The sequence below is a fragment of the Ambystoma mexicanum genome, chromosome 2p (assembly GCF_040938575.1).
Source record: "Ambystoma mexicanum isolate Mex_15411 chromosome 2p, UKY_AmexF1_1, whole genome shotgun sequence".
NCBI lineage: Eukaryota > Metazoa > Chordata > Amphibia > Caudata > Ambystomatidae > Ambystoma > Ambystoma mexicanum.
This window is the reverse complement of record NC_090923.1, coordinates 177,372,427-177,386,648: the sequence shown is the minus strand read 5'-3', so window position 1 is coordinate 177,386,648 and position 14,222 is coordinate 177,372,427. Positions and strand designations below refer to the sequence as shown.

Sequence of the window (14,222 nt, the reverse complement as noted above, 5' to 3'; positions counted from 1 at the left end):
CCACTCCCTTCACAGGCTGGGCTTCTCCCTCAATTTAAAGAAGTCCCATTTGACGCCAACACAGAGGCTCCAGTACATCGGAGCAGTGCTCGACACTTCCCTGGGGCAGTGTTTTCCTCCCCAGGTGAGGGCTCTTCACATTCAGCAGATGGTGCACAAGTTTCAGCATGCCCAGACGCTCCCGGCGTTCGAGTTCTTGAGGTTGCTCGGCCTCATGGCATCCTGCATTCTTCTGGTGCCAGAGGCTCGCCTGCGGATGAGATCTTTGCAGTGGGCACTCAAGACGCAATGGTCGCAGTCCTCCGGCAGGATGTCGGACCCGGTTCAGGTGCCGCCCTCGGTCGCCCGGGACCTTCTGTGGTGGGCTGTCGAAGGCAACTTGATGAAGGGGGCTCCGTTTTGGCTACCCTGGCCGGAGGTGACGATCGTGACGGATGCATCCCTCACGGGATGGGGAGCTCATGCCAACGGGCTGACAGTCAGCGGTCGTTGGTCTCCGTCGGAGTCCAGACTCCATATCAATCTGTTGGAGCTGAGGGCCGTCAGGCTAGCCCTGAAGGCTTTTCTGCCGACTGTGCGAGGAAAGGCTGTCCTGATCATGACGGACAACACTGTGGCCATGCACTACCTCAACAAAAAGGGGGGGGCAGGGTCACTTCCTCTGTGCAGGGAGGCGATGCAGCTCGAGTTCTGGGCCATCCGGCAGGAAGTTTCGATCTCGGCAGTTCATCTGGCCGGAGACGAAAACGTGACGGCGGACGCTCTGAGCAGGCAGAGCGCGATCTCTCACGAGTGGGAGTTGGCTCAGGAGATTCTCCTGGAGATCTTCGCCCTTTGGGGGACCCCTCGAGTGGATCTCTTCGCCTCCAATGTCAGCAGGAAGTGCGAGAGGTTTTGCTCGCGGGAATTTCCTCCGAAAGGAGCCTTAGGCGACGCGTTTGTGGTGGAGTGGTCATTCCCGCTGCTGTACGCGTTTCCTCCAGTCCCCGTCATCCCGCAAGTGCTGCGGAGGTTGCGGAAGTTCGGTTCCCGGATGATCCTCATTGCTCCGGCGTGGGCTCGGAGGACGTGGTACCCGGACCTTCTCGACTTGTCCATCTGCCCTCCACGTCGTCTTCCCTACCGAGACGATCTGCTCTCACGGGAGGGGGGTCAGGTTCTCCATCCAGAGGTCGGATCCCTCAACCTTCACGCTTGGCTTCTGAAAGGTTGAGGTATAAGGATTGGGACCTCCCTGAAGACGTGATGGAGGTGTTGCTTTCGGCCCGAAGGCCCGCAACTAAGTCTCTGTACCGTTGCCGTTGGCGTAAGTTCTGCGACTGGTGCAGAGTTCAGAATGTGGATCCTTTTGCATGTGACATCCCCATGGTTCTGTCCTTTTTGCTTTCTTTGGCCCACAGGGGCTTGCAAGTGGGTACCATTAAAGGTTACCTGGCGGCGCTGTCCATCTTTAAGCGCTCATCTGAAGAATGTTCTTACTTTAAAATCCCTTTAATTTCACAGTTTCTGAAAGGGCTCACTAATGTGTTCCCTCCGTCGCCTTTCCTGGTGCCCGGTTGGGATTTAAACCTTGTTCTTAGGTTTCTTATGGGTGCTCCGTTTGAGCCTTTACATTCTTGCCCTTTGAGACTGTTGACTTTGAAAACTGCGTTTCTAGTTGCGGTTACTTCCGCTCGCAGAGTGAGTGAGTTACAGGCACTTTCTGTTAAGCCACCCTTCACTGTATTTCACAAGGACAGGGTTGTCCTTCGAGTTCGTCCTTCTTTTCTTCCAAAGGTAGTGACGGAATTTCATTTGGCCCAGAAGATTGTTCTTCCGGCTTTCTATCCTCCTCCGCATCCTGGTAAGGAAGAGGAGAGGCTCCATAGGCTTGATCCTAGGAGAGCTTTGAGCTTTTATGTTTCTCGCATGTCCCGGGTCAGAGTGGACGATCAACTCTTTATTGGTTACGCTGGTAAGCGCTTGGGGCAAGCTGTGACGAAACAGACTTTGTCACGCTGGATTATTTTGGCCATCTCGGAGTGTTACCGCTTGGCGGGTAAGGACCCGCCGGCTGGCTTGCGGGCCCATTCTACCAGGGGCGTGGCTGCATCTACTGCCCTGCAGAGGGGTGTTCCTATTCGCAACATCTGTGATGCTGCCACCTGGGCTTCAGTACATACATTTGTACGGCATTATTCCCTCGATTCCATCAGAGGGCAGGATCTGGCCTTTGGCAAGGCGGTCCTTTGCTCTGCTATTTGATTGGCTATTCTAAATTTTGTTTCTAAATTCTTTCCCTCCTCCTTGATTTGGTACTGCTTTGGGAGTCTGTCATAGATATGGAATACGTCGGAGGACCCAATCCCCTCGAAGAACAAGTTACTTTCTTACCTGGTAACGTTCTTTCGATGGGATGGTCCGACGACGTATTCCATATCGCTCCCGCCCTGCCTTCCCCGCTGCAGAATTTCTGTTGCGATTGCAGCTTACGTTCCGCAAGGCTTTGTGTCGGACTGGCAGTTGACTAATGTCACACGTTCTGGGGGAAAAAACTACAACTGAGGCTACTGGCGTCGTGCGTCCTACTTATCACATCGGATGACGTCGGACGTCGGAGGAGGTCCTCGACGGCGGCGCATCGACGTCATCGACGCAGGACGCAGACGCCGAAAAAGTTTCCGAAGCAGCACAGCTGTGGTGATTACATGTCATAGATATGGAATACGTCGTCGGACCATCCCATCGAAAGAACGTTACCAGGTAAGAAAGTAACTTGTTCTTTCTCATGGTCATGGATCGGATAGCCATCCAGTTCTGTTTTACCTTAGAATTCTGGGATTTGTAGTTTTCCCACCAATTTGAAAGATGGGGAACCACACATCCCAGAATTCAAAGGGGGGAATGAACTGGATGACCTTCTGATTCATGTCCACAAACAACTTTAGCTCTGTATACCAGGCATAGACTGGCCTTTAGGGCAACAGGCGCATGGCCGAACCAAAAATGTGAAATGCTTGTGTGGACCAGTTTTTTGGGTCAAAGTGGGGCACTTTTTTGGCCAAAGTGGGCCAGTTTGATGAGTGACTTCACTATGCGGCTAATAGGTTTGACCACTGTTGCTGAATTAAATATTCTTTTAAATGTACAATTTGCATCACATTTTCAAACAGTGTACCAAAAGGAATGAATTCCCATTTGCAACTGTGGGCCACTTTCATGTTGGTGCCCGAGACAATTTTATGCCCCAGTCCAACCCTGCTGTAGACTGTGTGAACACTGGGCCTATCAGTGCTTTCTGCTAGTAAATAAACTGCCCCCGACTGTCCTCTGTGTAGATTTGCACATTGGCACTAGAGGTGTTGCTTGGCTTGATCCTTCACCTACCTGCCTTGTGCATATGGCACTGGACTCAAGCAGGCAGGACAGATTCTACATTCAATTTGAAGTATCCAGAGCAACGGGGGTGAAATATTTCTTGGATCTATTCTCAATTTGTGACACCACCCATGAAAGCATTCCTCCCTCTGAACTCGCATCACAAGGCTCCTAATGCACTCATACCTGGGGGAAACGGTAATGATGGGGCTGTGGTGAGATGGAGGTCTAGGCCATATTTGTGCCGATATGTATTTTAACTTTATCATTTTAAAAGGTTGTTTTTTTTGCCGCTATCTTTAAGAAGGTAAATGAACATGTATTGCAAGAATCAAGAAAGAAATCAACAGCGCCCACCAACGCTGTCCCTTTTAGGATTACATGGTCAGTGGTGACTCCGACATCAGACCTTCATAATACACCAGGCAGATGGTAAACACGCTATAGTGATTAGATCACTATACAACCTTTCGGTGTGTCTGTATTGGCTATGACATTTTGACAAAAGAAAGACAATGACATGGGCTTTCAGACCGCACATACGTGCCCTTTCTCCCTTTTCATGGGATAAAGAGTTGTCAAAACAAACTTTTTGTCACAGCAAGGGGTCATGATGCCCATACCATGTGGTTCCAAAACAAATGCAAGTCGAGGCCAATTTTCAAAGCGATGACCTGTGACTGAGCAGCAAGCTCAATGATCAAAATTTGCATTATAACACTTCCACTAGTCACTCTTTCATTCAAGGCGATCAACGAGCGAGCGCCATGAAAGACCAATTCTGCAGCCGCCTTAGATACATGGAGGATCAGCTAAATATGTGCAGAGACAAGTTTCAAAATGCTACCTTGCTACAGCTGTAAAATCCTGCTTGCGTATTTGTAAGTTAACTAAAAAGCATTGACTTAATGGTAAGTTAAAGAACTTCACAATGTAAAGGTACAAGTTTTTGGTACAAGTAGTTTCAGTTGGAGCAGTTTTTAATAACATTCTGTAAACCACACGAGCCTGACAAAAAATCAGTATGTTAACAATAGGAAGAATAAATACAGTGCCAAGAAGGAAAAGGATTTATTTTGGGTTGACGGCTTTGAGGTTTATATATTTATAATGGATAATATTTTCTAAACATATGACAATGGGGATTTCCCTGGTTCTTTCATTGAATTTACATATAATAAGTCACACCGCGAACTTCACTCATCTCTGCCATACCAAAGGGTAACATGTCAGTGATTACGGAACACCTTTTGGCCCGCAAGTAAACTAAAGGCTGTAACGTAAAGCGAGAGAGAGAGTGTGTGTGTGTGTGTGTGTGCACAAGTGCATACTACCATCAGCCTCCATTGATCTGTGGCATGCAGATTATCAAGATGGCAACATGTTAATCTTCACCAGTAACCAGTGGGGGAGCTAAAAGCCTAAATTACCACTTAAGAAAAGCTATTAACTTTGCTTTGCCAGTCGCAGCAGGGCTCCCCCCACCCCCTCCTCCTCTCCACACGTATTTGTGTTTGGTGGAAGCAACGGGTGGCATTTCAGTGGAAAGTATGTTGAAAAGTCCAATGGGTGTCTGGTTTTGTTTGTGATGATAAATCTGACAATTTATGACCTTTTAAGAAAATATTTGTTAAGATTCGTTAACTCCACCTGTAATACCGCGATAACCATGATATACCGTAATTTGGCAAGAAGGTTATCATACAGCCATGAAACTAATACTGTGACACCCCTACTGGACATAGGGGATCATTATGTTGAATTAGCCCAAGAAGGGGTGCAGCCAAAAGAAAATACTTTGATTACCCCTCTTTCTGAGTCTGTATTGGAGGAGTTTCGGAGACTGGCCAACGTGGGGGATGGAGTTCAAGATGAAGAGCCAGTTGAGAAATACCCATTGGTTAACTCCCCAAGCCAGATGGGATCTCATGTAGAGGAGGATAAAGAAGTATGTCTGCAAAGTGCCCGTCTTGGTGGAAAAAAAGAAAGAAAGAGGGAAGTGAGAAGGCTGAAAAGACTAAAAGGGAAAGTAGTCCAAAAAAATGGGAAAAAAATTAAAGAACCAAATGAAAGTGAAGCATAAGAACTTGGACACTAACTCCTTCCTGAAGAAATTAGCTAATATATAACCTTCTGTAGCAGAGGAGGACCACGAGATTTTTGAGCTCGACTCAATGGACAGACCCCAGGGAAAAAGGGCAGGTGAAAGAAAGAAGTACATGAGATGGCCTCCCATGAAGTCGCAGAAGGGGGAAGAGAAGCTGGTAAAAAAAAAAATTAGGCTAAGTCTATTATGACATAGAGAGGCTCACAAACGGAAAAAGTGACGAACAACCAGGATGTGGCCACAGCCTCAGGGAATTTAAAGGGAAGCCTCAAAATATCCCCCATATTCCTGAAGGCTAGGTCAAAAACGGGGGCAAAGTCACAACCAGTTAAAGACGGGAGTATTGGAGAAGCAAAAATAAACCAAAAGATTGCCCCCATTTTCCTGAAAAAAGCATTAGTTCAAGCTCAGAATAAAACCCCACCTCAGGTGGAAGAAATAAAACTGGGTGAAGGTAAATATAGGAGTCTGGGACTAACCGGTTCTGGAGTAGAAAAACTCAGAGTCGGAAGAAAATTTGAATCTTGACCCTGGCACTGATAGAGGAAAAAATGAAAGCGCAAGAGGGGAAAACACTAATACTGGACCACGTTTTGCGATGCCGATTATTTGGTTAACATTAACTACAAATAAAAATCACACAAAATTTCTGAATTGTGGCACAATACTCTCAGTGTTAAAAAAAAGTATTGAGTTTACTTTGCTGCTGAAACTTCAAAATGCCTGTACATAACACTTTCCAACACTCAAAATCTTGCTTAGCGCTAAAATTCAGTTAATCCAATGAAGCACTGTGAATTTACAAAGTCCTGAAATGTAAAGAGCAAAACATTTTCTCAGCAAAACTGGATTGCCTGTGAATGACAATTCCTGTCAAAAGTCTGTGCGCAGCCACACTGGGCTACCTGTGAGTGACAGCCCCTGTCAAATGGGCTCTCCTGATTAAACTTTAAAGTTGTCTAAATCTAAAGATCTGCCGGATTAGCAAATATAAAAGGACTGCTGCTGAAAGGAACACAGATCTTAGTTGTTTTCATCCCACAGGTTTAAAACTAAGAATGTAATTAATCTATGTCATCTGATGCAACAAGTTTGTTTTATGCTGGATTTCAAGTCAAGCAATTAAAAATTAACTTAAGTTGGCTGGGCCTGCAAGAGGTTGAAAAACTGGTTTCCAGCCAAGGGTACGGCATTGATCTCAGCAGATGCTCACTGACCCATGATAATTGTGGGGTAGGCCAGACTTTTGTCTGCTACCAAGGACTGAACAATGGCAGATTCTCCAGGCCAGGAAATGGACGTGCGAAAAGGTCGTAAACTAGGCTTGCAGAAGGAAATCCCAAAGGTGGGGGCTGCTCTTTGCCTCCAGAGACAGACAAAAAGCTGACCATTTGCTGCTAAGAATATGTAATGAACATTTTTGCTGTCAGAAGTGGTGAAAAATATCAAAAGAGCAGATTTGTTAATCTAATTTTTGGCCCTATATTTCAAAATGTGTTGGAACTGTGTAGCATATTCTGAACAGGAATGGCAATATATGTGTTTTTTTGGGAACTGTATTTATTCTAGAATTGTTAAACTTTGCACACACATTCCTATGGTAAACACGCATATTTGTGGAAATTTGGAGAAAGTTTGGATAATGTGTTCATGGCGAAATGGACAAAATGTTGCAAAAAGGCGAAACAAGGTCTCACAGCTGTGAGATTTTGATGAACAGATACTCCATAAAATATGTAATCCTTGTATGTGATTTTCGTAGAGGTTACAAATGTATAAATATGTGTGTAGGAGAACATTCGATTTTGATACTAGTGGCTAGAGGAGGTTTCTAAGGATTGTAAAAACAAACCATAAACTTGACATCATCTATCTTTTATCCAATCACTTGGACGCAAGGCAGAGATGAGGCTCTGATCAAATCCCAGTTCACAGGGGCGAGTTTAGTTAAGCCGGCCCATACACCCATTTTTGTGAGGTCATTTGAAGGGATAAATAGAGACATCTGACAACACATACAGACTCTCTCTTCTGATTCCAGTGAAGCACTCTGATCCAGCTTTCAACATCCAGCCTTTAACATCCTTCCAGATCCAGATGCCAATCACCAGGCCAAGCAGTAGCTGAACCATTTTCAGCTATGCCTCAATCCTCAACTAATCCTCACAACCCAGTGATGTGGTGTGGGGATGAATCCTGAAACTATCTGGCTTGCTACCATAACCCTTGCCTGGTGAACTCTCCATCCCGCTGATCTGAAAAATCCAGAAACAAGAAGGGCAGATTCCGTGCAGTTCTGGTGCTCGACCTAGCTGATCCTAGCTGATGTCCTGTCCTTCCCTGATAGACCCAATCCATTGACCAGAATCTTGACGGGCCAAAAATCTTAAATCCCAGTGGATTGGGAGTATTAACAGGACGCTAGATAACTATTGTATACCTTGCCTTATCTTGTTCCACCCTCATATCGGAACTAACCTTACTTTCATAACCAGTGACAGTGTCAAAATCTTTAGTGCTATCTTATTCTATTTGCTAAAGCGTCATTTTCAAAGTCATTATTTTTATTTGTGTAACTCTGATCCAAAAATCCCACTTCGAGTGTTAGGACTGGTTCCGCCGGGGAAGGCACTGCGGATCTGTTACTGAAGTCATGAGTCAGTCTCACAGCTTACTTCGGCCCAACCTGGTTGTCTAGCCTACATGCTCTAGTCTTGAGTAAAAGCATAATCCATAATTTCTGGTTTTAAACTGAAGTTCTTGTCCAAATTCGTGTCTTTATTTTCGAAAAACACCTCCCACTAAAACCTCCATAACTCCCTCTGTTTTAAAGATGGAAATGAAATTTCAACTCCCACTGATACCTAACATCATTAGCTACATCCACAAGCCATTATGAAACAGTGTAGTTGACTGAAAAATCGCATAGTAAAAGTTTGCCGCAAATTTACATTTTGCAATAGTTTTACACGTGTGAATTGTCTTTAAATTATTTCCCACTTTGCCTTTGAGATTCCAATTGTTTTTGTTTGATTAAATCATTGCTTTTGATTGCTTGCATTTGTTCAAAGTGGCTCTCGTAGAAATGTATAATAATTTAAGCATTTTTGACCACATTTAGTGTTTTTGCTCAGCCAGTTTCAAAGCCATACTGGCAGTTGAAAAGTCAAATCCGTTTTTCTCTTGTGTTTAAGGGGGGAAGGTGGGGTGATATTCTGTTTGGTCTGTATTATTCCTGAGTACCTGCTCTCTCCTCACATCTATTTAAATTGTCTATTGGTGGGTCGAGGGGTGTCGCAGGGGGAACCTCTAACCACAGTGCTATCTGTTCCAAACCAATCCAAAAGTATTCTTTTCTTTGCTGCATTCTTTTTGTGTTCATTACCTAATTCCCAGTGCATTAAAGATATTATTCATTGTCCTTGTCATCCCTTGGTGATTGTTGTTACCTATCAAAAATATATTGTTTTAAATTCTCAATCCATAAATAAATATTTACCGTTACAAACTAGCCTGATTCCTGGTTCAGTGTGACCGGGCGGGGGGTATTTTGAGAAGGGTGTGATATGAGTGGTATGTCATTCAGAATATTGAACTTATAGACGAAAATAAATAAGGGTTTCCTTAGCGCACTACATGCTGGGCGAGACTTGGGTGTGTGCCTGATTGAAATCCCTTACAGTTTTATTAAATTGTAAATAATTCAGTTTGATGAAATGTGGATGTAAATGAGATTTTATGTCATTGTGTCACAATGTGATTTTATAGACTTGTAATTTAAAGTGACAAGTCAAAACATCAGTTAAACACAGTACATAAAAAATATAAAAAAATAAATGCCTACGATTTGTACATGAAAACATTTGGTCCCCTTCCTCGCCCCACACCTCAAATTAACTTTCCTGTAACTTTTAATATTGAACTCTCCCATAACCAAAATCCGATGTATGGAATTTCTTTGCGTGTTTTGGTGTTCTTCAAAAATATCCTATGGCTAATTTTAGCCAGTAGTACTATATGTTTGGTGGAGCGCAAGGTAGAACAAAAGGTAACTTTATAAATCACTGAAGTGCTTATGATTTAGTAGATGGCATACCCAAACCTGTACAGATAGTTGGATTGGGTTACATTGATGGAAGAACAGCGCCAATATGCACCCTATACTTTGTAAAAACAATGTTTTGCAACAAGAAAAGATAGATTTGGCTCCATCAGTAACCATAGCGGGAGGTGGTTGTACAAAGGGGGCCAAGCAGGGTTAAATTTAACTGTGATTCAGTCCAATCAACCTAGCCATTGCCGAATGGGCTTTATGAAAATTTAGTCGGGTGTATTTGTATACATTTATGTAGATGATTTAGTATATATTAAACCTTGCACACTACTATAAATGTCAAAGCATAAAAGATAAAAACAATAAAATCGTTAACAGTTGGAAATTGTTAACTGCAAATGGGAATATGATCCAAAAGGCTCCAATCATATAGCAGTGCTGTCATTTAATTGCTCTTACATTTTCGCCCACTATACTTCAAAGAAAGGGTGAATGTGTATCGACCCACATGTGCCCTTGCTTTTGAGCAAGCACAATGTGATTGCTTCTCCTAACTGATTACCTGGACTGGAAAGGGCATCACACCTTCATGGTACATGGCAAAGGCAGCCAAGACTTGAAGCACACTTGCTACGGCCTAAATAGGGGGTAAAAAAAACAGGTCTAGAAATTTCCATTAGTTAACATATCCACCTGGCTTCTTGCACCGCCCTGCATGCCGTCAGCTCCTCTTAGCTTCTGTTCCTCAATGTATGCGTCATTGCTGAATCCTGTGCTTTTTTATAATGTCCCTGATTGTCTGCATTACTCAATTGGACTGATGGGTTTATTCTGTAACTGTGTTAATTATCCCGAATCCGATCTGTTATTCCCCTTGAATTCCTGCTATATGGTGTTTCCCCTTTCCTCCTAAAGGTTTGTACTCATTGCCCCTGCGTAAGCGATTGGCTTAATTGGTGTTGGTTTTGTGGCGTTTGAGGGTTTAAATAACCAGCTATATGTTTAAAAGTTAGGTGAAAGTAGGGATGTGGCTCTACACTGCGTCACCTTAATGCATTGCCGTTCCTGCCGGGAACTATAGCGGCATGGAATATTTATTAATGTTTTTATCCCGAAACTCAGAGTATGTACTGTAAAGGGATCATTGCTACAAAGTAGGAAAAAGGAAGGCAATGCCTAATGCTGCTTTTTGTAAGTAAATTGGGTGAGGCTTAAACCCAGCAAGTGAGTATTTGTGTGTTATGTGAAATCACAGATGGTACTGAAAATCCCTTTTAGTCTTCAAGGGTTTTTATTTGTGTTCCTACGGGTTCTAGGGCCATCCCTCCTTCTCTTGTCCCTAATCCAGGCGGTCATAACCCTAGTTAGTTGAATCGAACGGTAATCCCTATTGTCTAATGGCTGACTGTGACTACTGATGGCCCCCTAAGAGCGGGCTGTCTAAACTTCCTCAGGGACATTCTAGCTTTCCCTCTTCTAACCAGAGGTTAGTGTTCTGGAAGTAGGATAGTGCCTTGCACTTGCTCTGTGGTATTCGTGCTACTTGAGTCGCACCCACTCACCCCTTCTCCTCCACACTCACTACCAAGCGCTCTGGCTTACCTTACCTCTCCCACCAGTCCTCTGTCCCCCAGATGTTTAATTCCTCCTCCTGTCGCCTACACCATTTGATATTACCACTTCTCCCACTCTACTTCACTACTCCCCCTCTTTGCTACTCCTCCTTCCACTACTACAATACACCTGCCAGTACTGCACTGCATTGTCCACTACTAAACTCCTGCTTCCACTATTGCACTCCTCCTTCTACTGTTGCCCTCCTACTTCCACTACTACACTCATACGTCCACTACTACACTCTGCCTACTACTACTCTCCCCTCCTCCCACTACTAGTGTACTTCCACTACTGCTCTCTTCCTCCCATTACTATTCTCCTACTTCTTCCGCCAAACTACAGAAACACCAATCTTTCAGTCAATTCACTTTCACTCCTTACCATATCCCCTTCTACTCAGTTGCCACAAAAACACACACACTGAAACTGCAGCATCACTTTCACTCAGCCAATACCTCACCTGCTCAAACAATCGCCTCCACAAGTCATCACTCCTTCCTTCCTCCAGCTGGTCTCTTGATCCACCTCCACTGCTGACCTCACCAAATAGCCCACATGTCCTGTTTCCTGTCCCTGCTTACATTTCCCTTCCTCTCTACAAATTGGACAGGTTTCCCTGGCCAATCTGGATCTAGCGTTCCCTCCCACGATGTGTATTTGCATGGGGAAGTCTTCAAAAGGGGCTAAGCCATGCCTGCCTTCTCCTCATGGCCGAAATGGCCATAACAGCATAAGGAATGTAATGTCCAAGTTAGCGGTTTGCAGTACACTCCCCAGGACCGGCTCTGTACATTTGGTCTAGGGGGGTGGCTTCTTTCGGATGTAGACTGGCCTGTAGACTCTGCCAGTCCCCCGCTGTGGGGTTCCTCTGTTGTAGCAGTGCGTGGCTGCAGCATGTTTCGCTGGCTCTTGTCAGGCTGCTTCTGCAATTGGGTCTCTGTGGTGCTGTGGTTGCCTTTGCTATCTTGTTCTGTTGGTAAATCAGGCAAGCAGGTGTTTCAGTGTGCTCTTCCCCGTTCTCATACTTCAGCTTGCCGGTATCTGCAACCAATAGAAAACACTGGGGAGCATTTGAACTTGGAGGGAGACAAGGATCTGCAAACATACAAGCATGCTGACACGAGGGGAGGGGACAGGAATTGGGGACCTCTCTGAAGTCACCGTCCTCCTCAAGGGTAAGGCTGGCTGTGTATGACTTTCTGATAGCCCTACCAGCAACAACTGAGAGGGGTTTCTTCCCCTCATGCTATACCAAACAAGTGTGGTGTGGGCTTCACCTCAACACAAACCTGTGACCTTGCCCTCCCCCTCCAAATTCTAGATACAAGCTTATTAAAATAGAGTTCAGCAGCAAGGTTGGTTCCACTTCTAGGGCCCCTGTACTGTCTTGCTATGGACATTAAGCTGGCCTTGTCACATTGAGAAGGGGGAAAAAGCCTTACGCTCTCCTACGGACCTTTACATACTTTTTTTTCACATTTTGATTTTGGTTTTTAATTTCTCTCAATGTTGTTTCTTGCTTGCAGCTGCAACCTGTCCAGAAATTCGGTCCAAATCTCTCTGGCCTTGTGGCGTTAACTTTCGACCTCCATTGGGGTCTTTCTCCACCATCTTGACTCCTTCTAGGGATTGCATCACTCGACGGGCCACACTTTTTGAGCCGCTGCTGAAGTGGCTGGGCATTACTCCATTGCGCTGCCGCCCACCATAGATTTTGGTCATGGAGCCAGTGCCAGCACTACCACGCAGGTACAAGTGACGGACAGTGGAAGCAACTCTGGTGTAAAACCAGTTCTCATCGTATGGTGCCAGCTCTTTGTGTTTTGCCAACTTGACTGTGTCCACCCACTCAGGGACTTTCAGTTTTCCAGATTTTTTGAGGAATGCAGACAGGGCTCGGACGAAGTCCTGCTGGTTCACGTCTTTCACTGCAACGCCAGGCATCTTGCGTCTCTCCTGCTGCCGGAATATCTGATACTTAGATTGTGATCTCATGTAATGGACACCACTGAGGTACATAGAACCTCCTTGTGGGACTTGTTATAAGGCAACTTTGTTACAATGTACGGGCTTTTACATTTTTTCTCACCATCTTCCATCTATTAATGTACTAAATATCCAAATATTCTTGAATGTATATTTTGAATCGTAGTAATCCTAAATACCAATTCTTAAGTTGCACCATATTTGTATTTTTTCAAAGACGTTTGCAGTATAGAGACATAATCTATTCAACTCTTTTTGGTCCTTTTGCTGTTGACCAATCAAGGGAATAGCTTGTAGGCGTTGCCTCTGAGAGAAACATACAGATTATTGATCGCATGTTGTATGCATTGAAGTCACCAAACTAATCTTCAAAATCCTCTCATGAATCTATTGAAGTTAGATGTACCTTCCATATCCTTAAATATCATATCTCTTCCTTTTCAAATTCCTTATTCTTGTGCCTAAATCCATTCATGGGATAGCCCCCTCCCACCTGGCTACATATAGCTTGATGCTTTCGACCTAACCATCCACTATGTACTGCCTCCTATGCATGCTATTTCACCCAACATTCCTGCTCCCTGAAATGGGGATATTTCAGGTTTGACTGTCTTAGTTAAAAATCACCCTCATTAATCACATTTGCATCCTTGTGGAGGAAAATAAGTAACAAAACATACTTATTTGTTTACTCCCCTGTCATAATGTCACTGTGTAGCATTATATTCTGTTTGCCACATGCAATGTTTAAACCACTGTCTCCAGCTTGTATAAGGCAAGATGGTAAACTGTATTGCGCATGTCACAGGGAAACGCTTTGCCTATCCCAAACGAATGCTCGCCTTTACCTATTTGTGCTTCTGGTGTATATCCTGTTTGGCACAGGTAATCATGTTCTATGCTCTCGCCTTCCTGCTGAAAAGCGGCTTCAGCTGGCAGAACTGATTATATTAGAAGGACTCCCTCCTGCCTCAGAGTGGGTGCAAAGCTTTAGGGAGTATATTCAACTTCATAAAATGCATTACACTATGCTGTCCTCACTTAAAACACTAACAAACATGCAGGGTGCAGTTGGCATCAAACGCCTGTATAATGAGGGTC

General features: G+C 44.5%; 2 protein-coding genes across 4 annotated transcripts in view; one reads left to right on the top strand and one right to left on the bottom strand.

Moving 5' to 3' along the window:
* LOC138566324 (cullin-associated NEDD8-dissociated protein 1-like) overlaps positions 1-14,222 on the top strand; it is a 1,042,465-nt gene that overhangs the window by 259,855 nt on the left and 768,388 nt on the right. The gene's annotated exons all lie outside the window — the stretch shown is intronic.
* LOC138565854 (small ribosomal subunit protein eS19-like) lies at positions 12,602-13,097 on the bottom strand. Its single transcript, XM_069643016.1, has one exon. The coding sequence runs from the start codon at positions 13,077-13,079 to the stop codon at positions 12,639-12,641; it is 441 nt and encodes a 146-aa protein (XP_069499117.1). The 5' UTR covers positions 13,080-13,097; the 3' UTR covers positions 12,602-12,638.